This window comes from Equus przewalskii, chromosome 9 (assembly GCF_037783145.1).
Source record: "Equus przewalskii isolate Varuska chromosome 9, EquPr2, whole genome shotgun sequence".
NCBI classification, from domain to species: Eukaryota; Metazoa; Chordata; class Mammalia; order Perissodactyla; family Equidae; genus Equus; species Equus przewalskii.
This window is the reverse complement of record NC_091839.1, coordinates 28,071,025-28,091,832: the sequence shown is the minus strand read 5'-3', so window position 1 is coordinate 28,091,832 and position 20,808 is coordinate 28,071,025. Positions and strand designations below refer to the sequence as shown.

General features: G+C 38.6%; 1 protein-coding gene across 12 annotated transcripts in view; it reads left to right on the top strand.

The window, feature by feature from the left end:
* The window catches only part of SLC17A5 (solute carrier family 17 member 5), a 69,672-nt gene that overhangs the window by 25,144 nt on the left and 23,720 nt on the right, over positions 1–20,808 (top strand). For 4 of the 12 annotated variants that reach the window (XM_070558948.1, XM_070558940.1, XM_070558939.1 and 1 more), the window contains exons 7-9: positions 6,643–6,801; positions 10,602–10,734; positions 12,344–12,491. In XM_070558948.1, the coding sequence (XP_070415049.1) occupies positions 6,643–6,801; positions 10,602–10,734; positions 12,344–12,491 (440 nt within the window). Of the gene's footprint in view, positions 1–6,642; positions 6,802–10,601; positions 10,735–12,343; positions 12,492–12,933; positions 13,047–13,534; positions 15,105–20,808 lie in introns of those variants that run through there. The other 8 variants (XR_011522501.1, XR_011522502.1, XR_011522503.1 and 5 more) reach the window with 6 other exon arrangements.

Below are 20,808 nucleotides of genomic sequence, written 5' to 3'. Positions count from 1 at the left end.
TTAATTTTTATGTATAGTATAACCGGGCAGTAATTAAATAGTTACTCATTCACATTTCTTTTTAAGTTTTTAAATTTTGCTACAAATGTCTATAAGCTGCTGAAGTCTAAAAAATACAGCCACTCTTGGTTTTTGTCAAAGGTTGGCAAAAACTTAGCGGAAATCAGCCATGCAATATAGAAAGTTACTTTGAGGTCTTAGTGTCCTCTGTGATGTTAATCAAATGAGTCATGCACTTCTTTCCCCTAAGGAACAGAGAAAAAGAATTTAATGCATTGTGAACAGGTCTTGCCGTGTAAAACTTGATATGTTTTGTCTCTTTTCCTCGGTGTTGATGGTCAACAGCTTGCTTCTTCCAATACTGCATTTTTATCATCATTTTTATGGACTTATGAAAACTTTTAGTTTGTTTAGATTTTTTTCAAAAGCTTTTTCTACCTTGACGTGTGTCTAAATCTGTCCATTCTCCAAAGCTAAGGTTAATTTGTTTTCCCATATGCTTCAGAAAATGGAATATTCAGAAGCAAGGGGATGAGTAGGACTAGGTCTCATAGAACCCGAGACTGCATTCTTTAACCAGATGAGGTTGTAGTTGAAAATGTCATAAGATGATGATGCGTTACATGAAGCTCCACCTTTAAATCCTGGATGCGAGTAATGTGCAGTGTGTGCCGTACTTCATTCATTCTTTAAATCCTGGATGCGAGTAATGTGCAGTGTGTGCCGTACTTCATTCATTCTGTAAACACTTTCTGAGAACTTCCTATGCCCTAGGTTCTTTGTCAGGTACTGAGGACTTAAAAATTAATAAGACAAAGAAAATGAACAAGACTTGGTTCCTGTGGGACCCATCATCTCCAGAGGGAGACAGGCATGGATGAACAGAATTTCAATGTAATACAGGCTGCGTCTCTGGAACAGAGGAGGCAAGGTGTGTAGCCAGCCTGGGAGCAGATAGGAAAGCCCTCTGGTGTCGACGCCCTCCAGCCAAAGACCATAAGGAACATCTGTGCTTGAACAAAGGCGGGGTCCTTGGCGTGTTGCAGTGAGGGAGAAGGCACGCCCTGAGGACCCACTGGGCATCTCAGTGAGGGAGTTGAGAGGAGTTTAGACCTGAGGAGACTGTAAAGAACCAGAGTTTTGCTCTGGAATTGGTGCTGTCAGAAGCAGTAGCAATTTAGGATTGAGTCTCTTGATCCCGAAGGTGAAGCTGGAGCTCTCGTGGTGAAGAAGCCACGGCGAGAGGAAGTGTGCCCCTTATTGTGGTGTAGAGCATTCTTGTTTCTGTCTGCCCTCGGCCCTGGTTATGGAGGGCTCTTACTTTTTGTCCCGATCCTCAAGCTGATAGAGTGGCTTTGTTCACGCTCAGAGGGAGAGCACCGCAGCCCAGTTACTAGAATTAGGCCAGCTCAGGTGACAACGGCTGCTTTTTTCTTTCTCAGTGGTAAAAGCTGTATCTGAATAGTCTTGAAAGGGAATTAGAGTGAACCAGCCAAATTGGGGGAGTGAGAGACGTCCAGGCATTTCAGCCAAGGACATGGGGTGAGCAAAGGCACAGGAGAGAGAGTGAAGGCTGCCAGGGAGTGAGCAGTGAGGAACAGCTAAACGTAAGACAGGCAGACAGCGCAGGAGGTGCAGGGGTAGGCACGAGTCAGCCCGTGGGGCTCTTGAGGTCCACTGAGGAGCTTACACTTCATCCTCTAGGCGCTGGAACACCATGAATTAGCTGTAAGCTTGAGGCGACAGAATGAGATTTGCATTGTAGAAAGCTTGTGCCCACAGCTATGTGGAGGGAAAACCTCAGCCAAACAAGCAGGTGCTCCAGTTAGAATGCTCCCTCGGTTATCCAGCTAAGAAAAAGTCAATACTTAGAGGCAGAAATGTGATTTCATTCTTACAATAAGTAGATTTTACATTTGTGACAGCATATCTAGTTCCAATTCTGACTCAGAAATTGTTATAAAAGAGAAATAAAATCTTCAGGGCACTCGGCAGGTAAGTTCACAGGGCCAGCTCAGGCTGAGCTCGTGGGCAGGCTGCCTGCAGCCGTGAGTGCTCTGAGATTGTCAGCTGCTACTCTGTGCTGGTGCTCTCTGATAAACTGAAAGACACTACCACTCCATCCGCTGAAGCTTTCTTTCCCAGAGATCTGGTGTTGGTTTTTTTCTTTACTTAATTCTTGAACACAGCAAATGTTATAACTGTTTACTTCTCTTTTATACCTTTTAGAAAGAGTACACAATTTTGCAACATTATGAAGGAAATGGGGGCCTTGGTTTGAATATTTAGTTGACATAAATTAAGAACGCTTATTGCATGCAACTTTTTCTAAATCAATTTGCTGTTACTTGCACTTGACAGGAAAACATTTTTTGTGTAGTTGCACATAGAAGATGCTCAAATATTTGTTGAATGACCTTACCTTCCCTATATTCTAGACGATTTCACACATTTGACAACAAATAATTTTTTGTAGTTTTTCCTTTTCTGTTTCAACTTGTAATAAAACAAGCTGATTGAGCTATTATTACAAATTTAAGGATACATTCTCTATATAAGATTCAAGACCTCATTGATTGTCCCTTCAGAAATTCTCTCATCATTCAAATATCTAAAGAAAATTTGCTTTCAGAATGTTGGCTGGGAAAATGATCTGAGCAATTTAAAAATTGCGTGGCATTTTCAAAGAATTTAGAGCTCTGATAAGAACTTTCATAATGTTTTTGCCAACATACAGGTATAATGAAGCCATGGAGAGTGCGTGGATATTGCTTGATTGGCAAGTCATCTCTGACAGTAATGTTTTAGAAACAATAGCAAGAGAATAATTTCTAGATCTAGAATATCAGGAAAAAAGTTGGTTTGTACTTTATTAAGGTCTTACCTTAAGCCTATTTTGTCCATTGTGGTAGCCACTAGCCCATGTGGCTATTAAATTTTAATTTAATTAAAAATTCAGTTCCCCTGTTACACTAGCCATGTTTCAAGGCCTTAATAGGCACATGTGGCTACTGGCTACCATATTAGACGATGCCGAAATAGAACATTTCCATCATCTTAGAAAGTCCTATTAGACAGTGCTGCCTTACGACCTTAAAGGATTTTTTTAATGTCTGCTGGATACTTGGATAGTTTCTCTTAGTAACATTTAAAAATTCATCTCTAACTTGAATGTTTTTATAAATGAAGATTTTTTTGCCCCAAAATATAACTTATAATGTGGAAATACTATAAATTGATCTCACAATTCTTATTGGGAGAAAAGAAAACTGTTGTAACCCAGGTTACAGATGACACTAAGCCATAACGTGTACATATCCTATTCGTCTTCCCAGACCGCCAACTCTGTGGGCCTTGTATTCGTGCAATAAATAGCGATTGAGAACCTGCCGCATGTCAGGCTTATGTGTGGGACATAAAGCTGGCCTCTTTTTCCCGCAGCCTTATTGAGATATAATTGACATATAGCACTGTGTGAGTTTTAGGTTTATAATGGAATGATTTGATACTCTTAGATGTTACGAAATGATTACCACAGCAGGGTTAGTTAATACCTCCATCACCTCACATAATTACTATTGCTTTTTTGTGGTGAGAACATTTAAGATCTACTCTCTTAGCAACTTAGTCACTGTACTGCACATTAGATCCCCAGAACTTATTCATCTTACAACTAAAATTTCTACCCTTTGACCAACATCTCTGCACTTCCCCCACACCCCTGCCCAGCCCCTGACAACCACCTTTCTACTCTGTCTCTTTGAGTTCCATTTTCTTTTACTCCACATGTAAATGACATCATACAGTATTTGTCTTTCTCTGATTTATTTCACTTGGCATAATGCCCTCATGGTCCATCCGTGTTGTTGAAAATGGTATATTTCCTTTTCCGTGGCTGATTGTCTAAGACATTGTTCTCTGGGCTCCCAGACCTCGGCCAAGAGGGGTTAGACCTGATTCACAGCCACTTCGGGTTCCCATGGGACCGAGGTCTCAGTGTCTTCTTGCCAGTGCGCAGGGTCCAAGACTCCTCTAAGGCCCCTTGGCATGTGGTGCCAGATCCCACAACTCCCACGGAACTTTTGTCTGTAGATGGATGCCCAATGGTTAGGGGTGGGGAGATACGCAAGCCGGAGACACCTTATTCCGCTGTCTTGCTGATGTCACTCTCCACATATAGCTGCTCTTGCTTGGAGGATGTTCCAAAAACCTCAGGTTATCAAAAATTCAATTGATATTTATAGGCTGTGAAAATACGCCAGTTTAGCTAAATTTGCTTCATTTGTACAAATAAGATTATGCCTAAATGCTGGTGAAAAGCTACAAAGCTATTATCAGAGCCATACATTCTTCTGAAACATCGTCAATAAGTGTAAATACATATAGCAGGAATCTCAAAATTATTACATATTTCAGGTTAAAGTTTATGTCCCAGGAGAGGGGTACATTATTCAGTAAATTTAGTTTTCAGAGATGAGATCCGTTTAAGCCCGTACGTCTCAACGTACAAGTGTGACTTCACCTCCTTTGTGGGTTTCAAAGCTGCATAAAAAGGGCTCTGTGCCAAATTCCTTTAAACTCTAAATCTCTAGACTGCTCTTTTCCTTCCACTTTGCCCTCAGCTTTTCAAGCAAGGAGGGTGGGGGGGGAGGCTGCAGATTTATTTAATTTCTACAGCAATGGGTTCTAACTTTTGCTACACATTGAAATCACCTGGAGATCTTTAAAAACTGCTACCACCTACCCCCCACCCACCCCTAACCTAACTTAATTGGCCTGGAGTGTGATCTTGGCCTCAAGGTTTTTAAGCTTCCCAGGTGATTCTAATGTGTAACAAACTTTGGGAACTGTTGCTCTCTAGACTCACCAGTGAAGCCTTTTAAAATAGACGCCTTGCTCCTACACTCAGAGGTTTTGTTTTTGTTTTCAATTCAGTAGCATCAGGTAGAGCATAGCTTTCTGTAATTTTAAAGTGTCAGAGGTGATTCTGAAACATAACTGGATTTGAGAACCACTGCTATATAAGAATGAATGTTCCGGGGCCGGCCCCATGGCCAAGTGGTTGAGTTCACACGCTCCATCCTGGGCGCTGACATGGCACCCCCCATCAGGCCACACTGAGGCGCTGTCCCACATGCCACAGCTAGAAGGACCCACAACTAAAACATACAACTATATACTGGGGGGATTAGGGGAGAAAAAAATAAGATTGGCAACAGTTGTTAGCTCAGGTGCCAATCTTTAAAAAAAAAAAAATGAATGTTCCCTCGCCTTCTCTCCCCGCCATGTCCCCTACATCTTTGATACATAGTGGAAAACACACGAGCATATCTACCAAGTCAATTGAAAAGTCTCTAGGAAAAAGGCCACAAGAAGGTTGATGCTGGTTCTTCCTCTTTTTGAAATAACAGTGAACCCTGGAGGCAGAAACCGCTTTCTCCAGCGTTTGAGAAAGAAACCGCAGAGCCTTAGGATTTAGGAAGTGTAATAATCTGATGCCCTAGACCAGTGTCCTTCGTAATCATGCACCAATAAAAAGGTGGGGGTAACGATCTGAACATATGTGTATTTATTCATGGTTATCTACTACTGTACTTACATACATTATAAAACATGTAAAAATAGACTGTTAAAGAGTGAATAAGATTAAACAGTGTATGCATAAATTTTAATAGGAAAACCTTTTTATCACTTAAAAATTAGTAATAATGATGTTAATTAATGGGAACAGTATGTTTTCATAGTTGTATTTGATGAGCCTGCCACTGTTTCGCTTGATGAGGTAGCTTACAGAGGACTCATGTGAGGAAGTGTCGGCTCTACTATCTTCTCAATGCTTACGTTATTAGAATTCTCTTCTTTTGACTTTCTCTATAAGAATCTTTTGAAGACACTGTTGATTTTGTAAATTTGTTTTATTTAAAACTGGCTAATAAAATCCATTATTCCACTTGAAAAGGTCCGTATAAACTGTAACATGCTGCAGTGCACTGAAGGCAAACCAACAGGTGAGGGTGCCATTAACCCCCCTGCACTGGGGAGGTCGTACCGTATGTGACTGTCTGGCATACTCAGGGAACAACCTGTTTATTAAATATTCATGAAGCCTGGTTTCTTTTCTCAGAATGAAAGTGAGTATAGCTGGAAGTCTGTCTCCCTCACCTCAGTGGGTCATCTTACACCCCTCTGGAGTGTTCATACCTGACTCTGAAGACCATCATTCCAAATGGCTGCCCAAAACCTGCTGTGACACAGTTCTTATAAATCATTTTAATTTCAAAAGATTGGATAATGAAATATGAATTCTAGTAGGACTTCCAGTCTCTTTCCTTTTCACTTATGTTAATCTCTGAATTTGGTTCTGAAACTCTATCTTCTAGATGGACAAATTAATACTGCAGGTGACTGCAGATGTTCATGAAGAGTGGTTAGGGTTGACATGATAGCTCTAAGATTGCATCTCTATTTTTTCTTCTAATCTGAATCATGGACTCTATTGACATTTAATATTTCGAAAGACTTGGTTTAAAAGTCTAGAATTTACTAATCAAGTCTGATTACATGTTCTAGATGGAAGTTCAGCTGAAAAGGCATAGATCTAAACATAGCTGTAGCTTATCCTAATTGTACTTGTTTTTTCAGCTTTCTTCACAGAAGTCAGTGCCATGGGTGCCCATGCTAAAATCACTGCCACTTTGGGCTATTGTAGTGGCACATTTTTCTTACAACTGGACTTTCTATACTTTGTTGACGTTATTGCCTACTTATATGAAGGAGATCCTAAGGTTCAACATTCAAGAGGTAAGAAAAAGTAATCATCTGCTTCTTATAGAGAGTGTACATTTTAAACTGCACACAGTATTTGTTTTTATCTGTATGAAATACAGTTATTTGTGTCTTCCATTTTATTCTGATAAACTAAATTCTAGAGACTTCTCTTTTTGGCCTCACAGTTGTTCCTTTTCTCAGTGTGTGTTAACTCTTGATTCAAGGTATCTTTTGGCAGGTATCCCCTTTAACCATAACGGTCTTACTAGTCCCTCGTAACATGCCCGGATATCAGATGACAGATTCAAGTGGTACAGTGTCCCATGTGAGAGGGCTCGGCGTGGGGAGCGGGCAGCGCGGGCGCTCGCGCAGAGCTCCTCTGCAGCGGGTGCTAGTTAGGCCTGGGCAGAGCTATGGTTGTAAAGCTAGATAAAAAGGGCCTTCCTGAAACTGCCTGTTCCTGCTGAACTCATCAAATTGAGGCTGTTCCTAATATCTCTACCTTGACAGATTTTGTCTTTAAAGTGATTGAGGAAGAGCCTAAAAAGAAAGAGGCACAGTTTGTAGGGAAAATTGGTGGTATTTTTGCCTTCAAAATGAAGGATAGATCAAAGACCTAAATGTAAGAGCTAGAACAGTGAAACTCTTAGGAAGTGTACATCTTTGTGACCGTGGAGTAGGCAACAGTTTCTTAGGTATGACACCAAAAGCACAAGTAACCAAAGAAAAAAAATAGGTAAATTGGACTTCATCAAAATTTAAAACTTTTTATGTGTGTGTGAGGAAGATTGGCCCTGAGCTAACATCTGTTGCCAGTCTTCCTCTTTTTTCTTGAGGAAGATTGTCCCTGAGCTAACATCCGTGGCAGTGTTCCTGTTTTTTGTGTGGGACACCTCCTTTGCATAGCCTGACAAGCAGTGTGTAGGTCCATACCCAGGATCCAAACCCGTGAACCCCAGGCCGCTGAGGTGGAGCGTTCAAACTTAACGATTAGGCCAAGAATAAAGACCCAGTGAATGGGAGAAAAAATTTGCAAATCATGTATCTGATAAGGATCTGGTATCCAGAATAACGAATTCATAGAACTCAATAATAAAAATACAGCCCAGTTTATAATGGGCAAAGGATTTGAATAGACATTTTTCCAAAGAAGACATACAAATGGCCAATAAGCCCATGTAAAGACACTCAACATCATTAGTCATTAGGGAAATACAAATCAAAACCATAATGAGATACCACTTGACACCTATTAGAATCCAAAAAACCGGAAAATACCAAGAGCTGGTGAGGATGTAGAGGAAATGGAACATACGTTGCTGGTGGGAATGTAAAGCTTCTGTGGAAAACGGTTTAGCAAGTCCTCAAAAAGTTCAACATAAAGTTATCATATGACCCAGCAATTCCATTCCTAGGTCTGTACCCAAGAGAATTGAAAACATGTGTCCACATGAAAACAAGTACACAAGTGTTTACAACATCGTTACTCGTAATAACCAAAAGGTGGGAACAACCTAAAAGTCTGATGAATGGATAAGCAGAATGTGGTCTGTCCTATGGTGGAATGTTCCTCAGCCACGAGTGATGGACAGCCCAGAGGTGGAGAAGCAGCCTGGGCGGCGCACCTGAAGACTGCAAGGATGGCTGCACAGCTGCGTGGGCTTCGTGGACTCAGCTTTCAGCAGCGTTCCAGTCAGTCTCAGTCACCTACCTTTCAAAGCATGCTAGACACATTGGCCAGGTGAACTGAGCCTTAAACTTCATCCAGGCAGCTAAGCTGTGAAGAGCTCATCTGGGTACTTTTGAACACCAAGATCAGTTATACTGAAACAGAGCCTTGAATTGCACTGACGGCAGACACTGAAATGGGGCTTTGGCAATGGCTTCGTTGTGAGCAGCCTTGCTTTCCCCAAGCTCTCTGTGAGTGACGCCTGATGTAGTGTACGATGTAGCAGTGAACTGCGTGCACACTTAAAGCTCATTCCATTGACGTCTCTGTTTGAGACCATCCTCGAAGAACTATGGAAAGAATGAAATATCAACAGCTGGCTGGTCATTAGTGTTAATTGCTTTCATGTATTTTTCATTGTTTTTTTAAGTTCTATAATAAGAGACTATAAAACTAGAATCTTTTATTTTCATACAAAAAAGGCATTTTCTTTTTGAATCAAAATTAAGAGAAATGTGAATAGAGTTTGAAAATAATCCCCTAGTTGTATGGAAGCCTGTTTTTAAAATGGATTTTTTTTTCTTGAAGATCAGTATATTACATTCATATAATGGTCTTTGTTCGAAATAAAGCTTGCTTTGAGAAGCGTTGTATTTAAAATTATAATTTCATTAATTTAAAATTTTAAGGTTCTGATCCTTCATTATAAGCTTCGTTTTCATATAAGCTTAGTTTCATTAGTTATCCTCACTTTTCTCTTCTCCTAGTTTTTTCCAATTCCAGTGTCCCTATTTCTTACAGCTCAGTGAAGGTTGGGGAAATATCTGTTACCTATTTTGGATGTTAATATTTTGTAATCAATTTTTAAATAATTTTTAAAAGCAAGGAATCATATACTTGAACAGAAAGCAGAACAAGTGTGGAAGATGCCCATGGATGCATAGATGTTGAAGATTTCAATAGTTTTATGTTGTTGAGCGAGTTTTTAACGTTGGAACTTTAAGTGGAAAAATTTGTTAACACTGAGGGATTATGAGTCTCATCCCACTAGGGAACAAAACCAAGATCAGAAAATTTACTTCTCTCTTTGCTGCAGTTTATTCATGTGTAGGATTCTGCCACAAATAATTATAGATGTGATCCCACTATGCAGAAGTCTAAATGGAATAAAATTTAAAGAGGAAATTACTGAGCTTAATGCCAAAAAGAAACAAAAATCTTCAGCTACAGAAAGACAACTGGAAGCATACAACATCTGAATTTAGAGGACCACAAACTGTGATGGAAAAAATTAAATCTTTTCTTAAGCACACTTAAATTAAGTATTAACAAATTTTGCTGGTCTTTACCATTAATGACACGGATGGAATTATTACCAGATTTAAATATCACTGATAAAATATCTTTCTATATTTTTTGTGTGTTTGAAAAACGCTAAGAGGTGTACCCATCTCTCTTAGACTTTAAAAACATTTGTTTTTATCAGAATTAGGCCATTTAGTCTTGGCACCTGGGGTTTATGCTGGGGAAAAAGATTAGAAAAAAGAAATGTCTCTCTTTTTTTCGTAGTATGTGTTCTTCGTTTTGCAGAATTTGTGGTTTCCTAAAAAGCTGACTTTTCAAATCATTTTCTACAAAGCAAATAACACATCTCCACTATGAATTCTGTTCCGTATCTTCTGGTGGTCTCATTTTGTTTGGGTGGTAACTTTTATGAAGGAAGAGAAGAGGGAAGAATCGAGCGCCCTGTCTCCTCGCTGCCTTCGTCCTCTGCTCTCACGTATCACCAGGCGCCTCGTCCACATGGCGTTCACTTTAGGATAATTCATCCAGCTGTACATTTGACTGGTGGGGCTTCCTGTATCTATATTTTATTTTATAATAAAAAATATTTTTAGGATAAATAAATAAGTAAAAATGGAAGACAAAAACTGTTCCTTGGGGAGAATCCATAGGCGAATAGAAATGCTTGTCTTCTCCCACTGAGGCCACAGCCCAAGTCCCAGAATAACGTTCCAGATGACCTCGAGCCGACTGGACCGTGTGGACGTCCGCAGTGTGTTGCTGTGTGTTTCCTTTGTTTTCGAGTGGTAGTGGATGTGTGTGTGTTGTTTTGGTTCTTCCTCCCACCATAATTAATCCTGTATCTTCTTATTCTTTCCAGAATGGGTTTTTATCGGCACTGCCTTATTTGGGCTGTTGGTTATGTATGATCCTGTCTGGTCAAGCTGCTGACAATTTAAGGGCAAAATGGAATGTTTCAACTGTGTGTGTTCGAAGAGTTTTTACCCTTATAGGTAAATGAGGTGAATCGGGTTTTGTTTGGTTTACAGTTGTTTACTATGTTTATAGTACAAGGCAAATAAAAGTGGTAATATTAGTCATTTATGTTGTTCACATATCAAAACAGTATATTTTAATGCACGTAGTGTATTTCTGCACAAGATTCTTTTTGAGCCACGCATATTGAGAATTAAGATTTATAATATCCTGTTATCTCCACCATAGTCTCATAACTATTAAAAAATGGCTTGCTTTGTAGAATATCATTCCCAAAGTTTAAAAATCATTTTGTTTTCAGCTCTAGGTTTGCAATGAAAATAAAATATTATTTAATTTAAATATTTTAATTTTATTTGTGTTATTTAAGATCCATCCCTTTTCTTTTTTTCATTAATTTATTTTTTATTGCAGTATCCTTGGATTATGACATTATATAACATTCAGGTGTACACCGTAATAGATTTAGAATTCTGTGTAGATTACATCATGTTCACCACCCAAAGACTAATTGCAATCCATCACCACACATGTGCCTAATCATCCCTTTTGCCCTCCTCCTTCCCCCCTTCCCCTCTCCATCCCTTTTCTAAGTGAATACATATTAAATTTCAATCCAAAAGTATTTACTAACATCATTATATCAAATGAGGAGCTATAAATCAGAGAACTCAAAGGAACCTTAAATAATTATGTGTTGCAGACTCTGCTTTCAGAAAGGCAAATTTTAAGACTATCTAGGACAACTATTCAGTTTTTTAAAAGATCTTGAGTGAGTAGAGACCCTGAAAGTCGCTAATGGCTGGACTTGAGTAATTACATTGTGAAAGGACCCTATTTGTGATAATTCTGCAGACACCTTCTGAGCACCAACTGCTCAAAGGTGCCGTCCTGTTCCATTGCTTGCTCACTTCAAAAAAGAAATTTTTCCACACTTGGAACTGAAATAAATCCCTTTAGACTCAATCCAATTTTCTCCTTTTTGGCTTCCTGTTGACCTGCTTTGCTTAGTATATTGGCCATTAGGCATAAGTGGCTATTGAAATTTTTAAAAGTTAAGTTCTTCAGTTGCAGTGCTATGTCCATCATCACAGAGAGCTGTTGGATCCCACTGCTGTTGACACGCAGCCTACTGGTTCAGTCCCTCCTGTGACTTGTATTTCATGCCTAACTGCCTGTAATAAACTATGCTTATTGTTGTCAATTGTCAAATCTTAGATGGAGTGTTTTTCTAACTTTATCCAACAGAGTTTATTATTTAGTGTATCTTCTTTCGCTATACAGATTTTAAATCACATTGTGTATCAACTGTTGCTTCTCTCAAGAGCCATGTTTTTCTCGTCTTCCTCGTTCTCTGACATTTAGCTGAGTTCTAGTCACATGTAGATTTAGGAACATTGCATAATGAAATTTTCCTTTTACTTTTATATTGCATTATGCCTATATGTTTTCTGGCAGGTTTTTTTTTCATGAAACTACATAATTTAAATTTAGAGTCTTCTAGGCAGTACAATGTTTCTACGGTAGGTGGCAGTAATAATAAATCTCAGATTTATACTCTGTTAAGGTAGAGCAAGCAAATGCTAATGCTAGGGCTTCGTTTTCATTTCTAATTCTTCACTCCAGGAATGATTGGACCTGCGGTGTTCCTGGTAGCCGCGGGATTTATTGGTTGTGACTATTCTTTGGCTGTTGCATTCCTGACCATATCAACAGCGCTGGGGGGCTTTTGCTCTTCTGGATTCAGCATCAACCATCTGGACATTGCACCCTCGTGAGTACTCATGTAGAGATTGGCTGTGATTGACTAAATTCATCTTTTTTAATTGTGGTAAAATATACATAACAAAATTTACCATTTTAACCATTTTAAAATAGTGTACAGTTCTGTGGCATTAAGTACATTCACATTGTTTTGCATCCATCACCACCATCCATCTCCAGACTGTTCCGTCTTCCCCAAGGAAAACTCTATCCCCATTAAACACTAGCTCCCATCCCTCCTCACAGCCTCTGGCAACCACCACTGTACTTTCTCTCTCTGAATTCCACTGCTCTAGGAATGATTTTAAGTTGTTAAACAAGGTTTCAGTTTACATGATAATTAAAGCATGAAGTTGTTTATAATTAAACTTTTAACTATCATTACCTCTGTACACAGTGTTTCCATAAACACATTACCTAGAACACATTATAACTTGTGTCTGTCCACCCAGCTGGAATGGGAACTCTGAAGGCAGAGACTGTCTTCCCCTCCTCAGGGCTCACCATGACTCGTGGCACATAGTGGGCATTTAGTGGATGGATGAATGTCCAAGACCAGACCCAGGTATTTGTGCAATTATTGTCTTCCCTATGTGCACACATATTTGTTTAGCGCTTGAAAGCTTACAAATCACTTTCACAAACGTAATCATGTTTTATCTGTAAAGCATTCCTATGAGAAAGGTGTTCTTGACCTATTTTATGACTAAGGAAACTCAGATTCAGAGAAGTTAAGTGATTTGCCTTACACCACACAGCTGATAAATGACAGAGCCAAAACTTGAACCTAAAATTCTTTGAAGCCCAGAATTCCTCCTACAGCTAGCTCTATGAAAATATTCTTTGGGCCACATACTTCTAAGAATTCTTTTGTGCCAGTTGACAAGGTAGAAGAGGAAACTGTGTAAATAGTTTAACCCAGAAGACTTGGCACACTTAATTTTTTTAAGATGATAGATATGAATGTATTTTTGGAGAAAAGACAGGTGGTGTCCTATCTTTGCCCTACACCTAGATGACCTCAGAATCCTTCTGATTTCTGTTAATCCCCAGTCTTCCGTCCCTTCAGTCAGCACTTCAAGATAAGCTCCTCCAACCTGACTGTCACAGAATTCGAGGAGACCTTTGAAATCATTCTCGGCTAGTCTCTCATTTTATGTAAGAAGTCCAAGAAGGTTCTACGGGATTCAAGTCCTAGTGTGCTCAGCTCCTGGCTGAGTCCCGTCTGCCACTCTGCAGTGCTGTCTGCTGAGGCCCGTTCTCGGCCCCTGGGGCAGTGCCTCTTCCTCTCCATCCCTGAGTCCTCCCCAGGTCACACCCTAGTTTGTTTGCTTTTTTAATTAACAGAGCTTAAGATTGGCCCTGAGCTAACATCTGTTGCCAATATTCCTCTTTTTGTTTGAGGAAGATGGTCCTTGAGCTAACATCTGTGCCATTCTTCCTCTACTTTGTATATGGGATGCCACCACAGCATGGCTTGATGAGCAGTGTGTAGGTCCACACCCGGGATCCAAACCCACAAACCCCGGGCCGCTGAAGCAGAGCACACGAACTTAACCAGTACACCACTGGGCCAACTCCCTCAGTTCTTCATTAAGCCTTTCCACACCATTGCTGCCTGCTTTTTTCTCCTCCTTTTCTCAATGCATTCCATTTATAATTTTATGCTAGATGCATTCATATTAACTACCTTACCTTGATATGTAATCATTTCTAAAGGTGACTCTTACCTTTCCTATCTCCCCAGTTTGGATGTAAGCTCCCTCAGACAGAGACATTTTATACATCCATATCACAGCTTCTGCACAAGGAGAGGCACACCCGGTCCATACTTGTCAAGTGGCTATGTGATCATACCAAAAAAGTAGGAGCCTCAGTGCTACATGTCCCTTCACAATGGGGAACCAAGGAAAGAAAACCAGTAGCACTTAGGCATCGGACCAAGAAACCATCTGAAATAAATGGTAATCTAAGCAAAAGCTCTGGAATGGTAAGCTGCCAGAGTGCAGGGGCCAAGTCTGTCTCACTCACTCCACGTGCTGGGCCATGGTCGGTGCTCCGTCAAGTGCATGAATGGAGGAATGAAAATAGATTTTCTTATTCAGTACCATGTTAAAATTCTTTCTAAAAACTATTTGAGTATTGATCTTATTATATTAACACTTTTCTTTAAAGCTCTTTCTTTACTATTCATGTATAATAAAATCAATTTTTGTATTCTCTATTAAATGTAAATACATAATTTTTAGCCAACTTGCGAAATCCTCCACATTATGGCCCCAACCTATCTTTATAATTTTATTTCTGCCTCCCCTGCCTTGCCTTCTGTGTATTCTCTGCCCCAGCTGAACTAAACTACTCTTTATTCTCAAAAAATATCCCGCAACACAGACACACACACACACGCGCGTTTCCACTTTTCCTAGCTTTGGGATTTTGAAAAGTGATTCTTTAGTCCCTCATAGAATTATGAAGTTATCAGTGTAGACATGTAAATCTTCCTAAAGTGAATTGTAGTGATGCCTTTCTCTACAAAATTAGTAAAGATGACAGCTTTAAATGAATATTACTTTTATTATTATGTCATTATTTCCTATTTCTAGTAAATGAAATATGAAACTTGTTTAGTTATCTCTTCATTTCTATAACCACAGTTATTAATTAGAGAAATTGATGAGTTAAATAGCTGAGTTTGTATATAAGCCACATGTATATGTATTTAAATAGCAGTTAAAAGTAACACATAATAGTGAATTCCACAGAATACTATGTAAGTTTATATTAACAATAAAATTGAGATTGAAGTCAAAAATGTGGTATTTGCAGAGATTAGGAGTCCAAAGGAAATAGTACATCTAAATGAGATTTTACTCATTAAGATTTGTTTATTTACCTATTTGTTTTGATTGCTTCCTCCCGTTTTTTTTAATTGAGGTAACATTGGTTTATCACATTATATAAATTTCTGCTGCACATCATCATATTTCGATTTCTGCATAGATTACATCATGTGGCCCACCCACAGACTAATTACTATCCAGCACCATAGCCATGTCCCCAGTCACCCCTTTCGCCCTCCTCCCTCCTCCACTCCCCTCTGGTAACCACCAAGCCAATCTTTGTATCTATGTGTTTGTTTGTTGTTGTTTTTATCTTCTATTTATGGGTGAGATCATATGATATTTGACTTTCTCCCTCTGACTTATTTCACTTAGCATAATACTCTCAAGGCCCATCCACGTTGTCACAAATGGCCAGATTTAATCATTTATTATGGCTGAGTAGTATTCCATTGTGTATGAATACCACATCTTCTTTATCCATTCGTCCCTTGATGGGCACCTAGGTTGCTTCCAAGTCTTGGCTCTTGTGAATAATGATGCAATGAACGTAGGGGTGCATGTATCTTTATGCATTTGTGTTTTCATGTTCTTTGGATAAATACCCAGCAGTGGAATAGTTGGCTTGTATGGTAGTTCTATTCTTGATTTTTTCCCCAGTAATTGTATTGAGATCATAATGGTTTATAACTTTGTGTAATTTTGGATGTACATTATTATCAATTTCTGAAGGCACTTCATCATGCTCATCCCAGTAGTCTAATTTTTCCATCATCATACATTTGTGACCCATCATCCCTTTTGCTCACCCCAACCCCTTTCCCCTCTGGTAACCACTAATCTGTTTTCTTTATCCATGTATTTGTTATCTTTCATATATGAGTGAAATCATGCAGTATTTATCTTTCTCTTTCTGGGTTATTTCACTTAACATTATACCCTCAAGTTCCATCCATGTTGTTGCAAATGGGACAATTTTCTCTTTTTATGGCTGAATAGTATTCCATTGTGCATATATATATATATATATATATATATATATACACCACATCTTCTTTATGCATTCATCCATGGAAGGGCACTTCAGTTGCTTCCATGTCTTTGCTATTGTGAATAATGCTACAAAGAGCATAGGGGTGCATAAATCTCTTTGGATCATTGATTTCATGTTCTTTGGATAAATACCCAGTAGTGGGATAGCTGGATCATATGGTATCTCTGTTTTTAATTTTTTGAGAACTCTCCATACTGCTTCCATAGTGGCTGCACCAGTTTGCGTTCCGACCAGCAGTGTATGGGGGTTCCCTTTTCTCCACATCCTCTCCAGCATTTGTTGTTTTTTTGTCTTAGTAATTATAGCCATTCTGACTGGTGTAAGGTGATATCTCATTGTGGTTTTTATTTGTATTTCCCTAATAATTGCTGAATGTTGAACATCATTCATGTGTCTATTGGCCATCTGTATATCTTCCTTGGAAAAATGTCTGTTAGTATGCTCTGCCCATTTTTTTTTTTTTTTAAAGATTTTTTTTTTTATTTTTTCCTTTTTCTCCCCAAAGCCCCCCGGTACATAGTTGTATATTCTTCGTTGTGGGTCCTTCTAGTTGTGGCATGTGGGACGCTGCCTCAGCGTGGTCTGATGAGCAGTGCCATGTCCGCGCCCAGGATTCGAACCAACGAAACACTAGGCCGCCTGCAGCGGAGCATGCAAACTTAACCACTCGGCCACGGGGCCAGCCCCTGCTCTGCCCATTTTTTGATTGGGTTTTTTGTTTTGTTGTTGTTGAGTTGTATGAGTTCTTCATATATTTTAGAGATCAATGCCTTGTTGGATAAATGATTTGCAAATATTTTCTCCAAGTGGGTGGGTTGTCTTTTCATTTTGTTCATGATTTCCTTTGCTTGCAGAAGCTTTTTAGCCTAATGTAGTCCCTTTTGTTTATTTTTTCTTCTGTTTCCCTTGCCTGCATAGACATGATATTTGAAAAGGTGCTGGTAAAACCACTGTCAAATAATGTACTGCCTATATTTTCTTCTGGGAGTTTTATGGTTTCAGGTCTTGCCTTCAAGTGTTTAATCCATTTTGAGGTAATTTTTGTATTAACTCAAGCAAGATAATAGTATACTTTCGTTCTTTTGCATTTGGCTGTCCAGTTTTCCCAACACCATTTATTGAGGAGATTTTCCTTTCTCCTTTGTATGTTCTTGGCTCCTTTGTCAAAAATTAACTGTCCATAGATGTGTGGTTTTACTTCTGGGCTTTCAATTCTGTTCCATTGATCTGTGTGTCTGTTTTTGTGCAAGTACCATGCTGTTTTCATTACTATAGCTTTGTAGTATATTTTGAAGTCAGGAATTGTGATACCTCCAGCTTTGTTCTTTTTTATCAGAATACCTTTGGCTATTTGGGGTCTTTTGTTCGGTATAAATTTTAGGATTCTCTATTCTATTTCCCTGAAGAATGTGATTCTGATTGGGATTACATTGACTCTGCAGGTTGCTTTAGGTAGTATAGACATTTTAACTATGTTTATTCTTCCAATACATGAGCTTGGAATATCTTTCCATTTCTTTATGTCTTCTTCAATTTCTTCCAATAATGTCTTATATAGTTTTCAGTGTACAGGTCTTTCACTACTTTGGTTAAGTTTATTCCTAGATATTTTATTCTTTTCGTTTTGACTGTAAATGGGATTGTGTTCTTGATTTCCCTTTCTGCTAGTTCATTATTAGTGTATAGAAATGCAACTGATTGTTGTAAGTTGATTTTGTACCCTGCAACTTTTCTGTAGTGGTTGATTATTTCTAATAGATTTCTGATGGATTCTTTAGTGTTTTCTATTTATAGAATCATATCATCTGCAAACAGCAAGAGTTTCACTTCTTCCTTTCCAATTTGGATCCCTTTTATTTCTTTTTCTTGCCTAATTGTTCCGGCCAAAACCTCCAGTACTATGTTGAATAAGAGTGGCGAGAGAGGACGCCCTTGTGTTGTTCCTATTCTCAGAAGGATGGCTTTCAGTTTTTCACCATGAAGTATGATGTTGGCTGTGGCTTTGTCATATATGGCCTTTATTATGTTGAGGTACTTTCCTTCTATATCCACTTTATTGAGAGGTTTTATCATAATGGATGTTGGATCTTATCAAATGCTTTCTCTGCATCTATTGAGATGATCATGTGGTTTTTATTCTTTATTCTGTTAATGTGGTGTATCACATTGATTGATTTGCGGATGTTGAACCATCCCTGCATCCCTGGAATGAATCCCACTTGATCATGGTGTACTATCCTTTTAATGTATTACTGTATTCAGTTTGCCAATATTTTGTTGAGGATTTTTGCATCTATGTTCATCAGTGATATTGGCCTGTAATTCTCCTTCCTTGTGTTCTCCTTGTCTGGTTTTGGTATTAGGGTAAGATTAGCCTCATACAATGAGTTAGGAAGCATTCTGTCTTCTTCAATTTTCTGGAATAGTTTGAGAAGGATAGTTATTAAATCTTCTTTGAATGTTTGGTAGAATTCTCCAGAGAAGCTGTCTTGTCCTGAACTTTTGTTTTTGGGGAGATTTTTCATTACTGTTTCAATCTCTTTTCTTGTGACTTTTCTATTCAGATTCTCTATGTCTTCTTGACTCAGTTTTGAGAGGTTGTATGAGTCTAAGAATTTACCCATTTCTTCTAAGTTAACCAATTTGTGGGCATATAATTTTTCATAGTATTTTCTTATAAACCTTTGTATGCTGCAATATCTGTTGTTGTCATTTCTCCTCTTTCAGTTCTAATTTTACTTGTTTGGCCTTCTCTCTTTTTTTTGTGGTAAGTCTGGCTAAGGGTTTGTCAATTTTGTTTATCTTCTCAAAGAACCAGCTCTTAGTTTCATTATCCTTTCTACTGTTTTTTTAGTCTCTATTTCTGCTCTGATTTTTATTATTTCCCTCCTTATGCTGACTTTGGGCTTCATTTGTTCTGTTTCTAGTTCTGTTATGTGCAGTTTAAGATTACTTATTGGAGATTTTTCTTGTTTGTTTAGATGCACCTGAATTGCTGTGAATTTCCCTCTTATGACACTTTTACTGCATCCCATAAGAATTGGTATGTTGTATTTTCATTTTCGTTTGTCTCCAGTTATTTTTTATTTCCCCTTTGATTTCTTCAATGATCCAGTGGTTGTTCAATAGCATGTTGTTTAGTCACCATATATTTCTGACTTTCCTAGTTTTTCAGCTGATTTCTAGTTTCATAGCATTCTGGTCAGAAAAGATGGTTGAGATGATTTCAGTCTTCTTAAATTTATTGAGGCATGCCTTGTTTCCCTGCATATGGTCTGTCTTTGAGAATGACCCATGTGCACTTGAGAAGAATGTGTATTTTGTTGGTTTGGGATGGAATGCTCTCTATGTATCTGTTAAGTCCATCTGATCAGGTGTATTGTTTAAATCTACTATTTCCTTGTTGACTTTTTGTCTGGATGATCTGTCCACTGATGTAAGTGGGGTGTTGAGTCCCCTACTATTATTGTGTTGCTGTTAATTTCTCCCTTTAGGTCTGTTAATTATTGCTTTATGTACTTTGGTGGCCCAGTGTTAGGTGAATATATATTAACAAGTGTTATGTCCTCTTGGTGGAACGTCCCTTTTATCATCATATACTGCCCCTCTTTGTCTCTCATTATCCTTTTTAACTTGAAGTCTGCTTTGTCTGATATAAGTATGGCAACACCTGCTTTCTTTTGTTGGCTATTAGCTTAGAATATTGTCTTCCATCCCTTCAATCTGAGCCTGTGTTTGTCTTTAGAGCTCAGGTGTGTTTCCTGGAGGCAGCATATTGTTGGGTCTTGTTTTTCAATCCATCCAGCTACTCTGTGTCTTTTGATTGGCGAACCCCATCTATTTACATTTAGAGTGATTATTGTTATATGAGGGTTTAATACTGCCATTTTATCTGTTGTTTTCTGGTTGTTCTATGTTTCCATTGCTTCTCTCCTTTGTATTTCTGACTGCTATTTCATTTTGTTGGTTTTCTGAGGAGGTTTTCTCAGTTTTCTCTCATTTTGTGAATTGTGAACTCTGCTTTGATTTTTTGTTTAGTGGTTACCGTGAGGTTTGTATATAAGATCTCATAGATGAAATAGTCCACTTTCTTGTAGCCTCTTATCTCTATTAACCTAAGCAGGTTCTATCCTCTTCCTCTTCCCCTTCTGAGTAACTGCTGTTAGAAATTGTTCTGTTTTGAATTTTGTGCATTTGTGGCTGAGTTGAAGTGTTTATCATTATGTTTGATGCTTTCTTTCCCTTTCTCTTTTAAGTTGTAATTGAGCCTTTGCCTCCCTGTTCTGGTTGAGAGCTGCAGGTTTCTGATCATGTCTCTCTGTTTGTCTCCTTGCTCAGAGCTTTGTAGACCTTTCCTTTTTGTTGCTGGTGTGAGGGCATCTTTAGTCATTTCTTGTAGGAGAGGTCTAGTGGCGATGAAGTCCCTCAGCCTT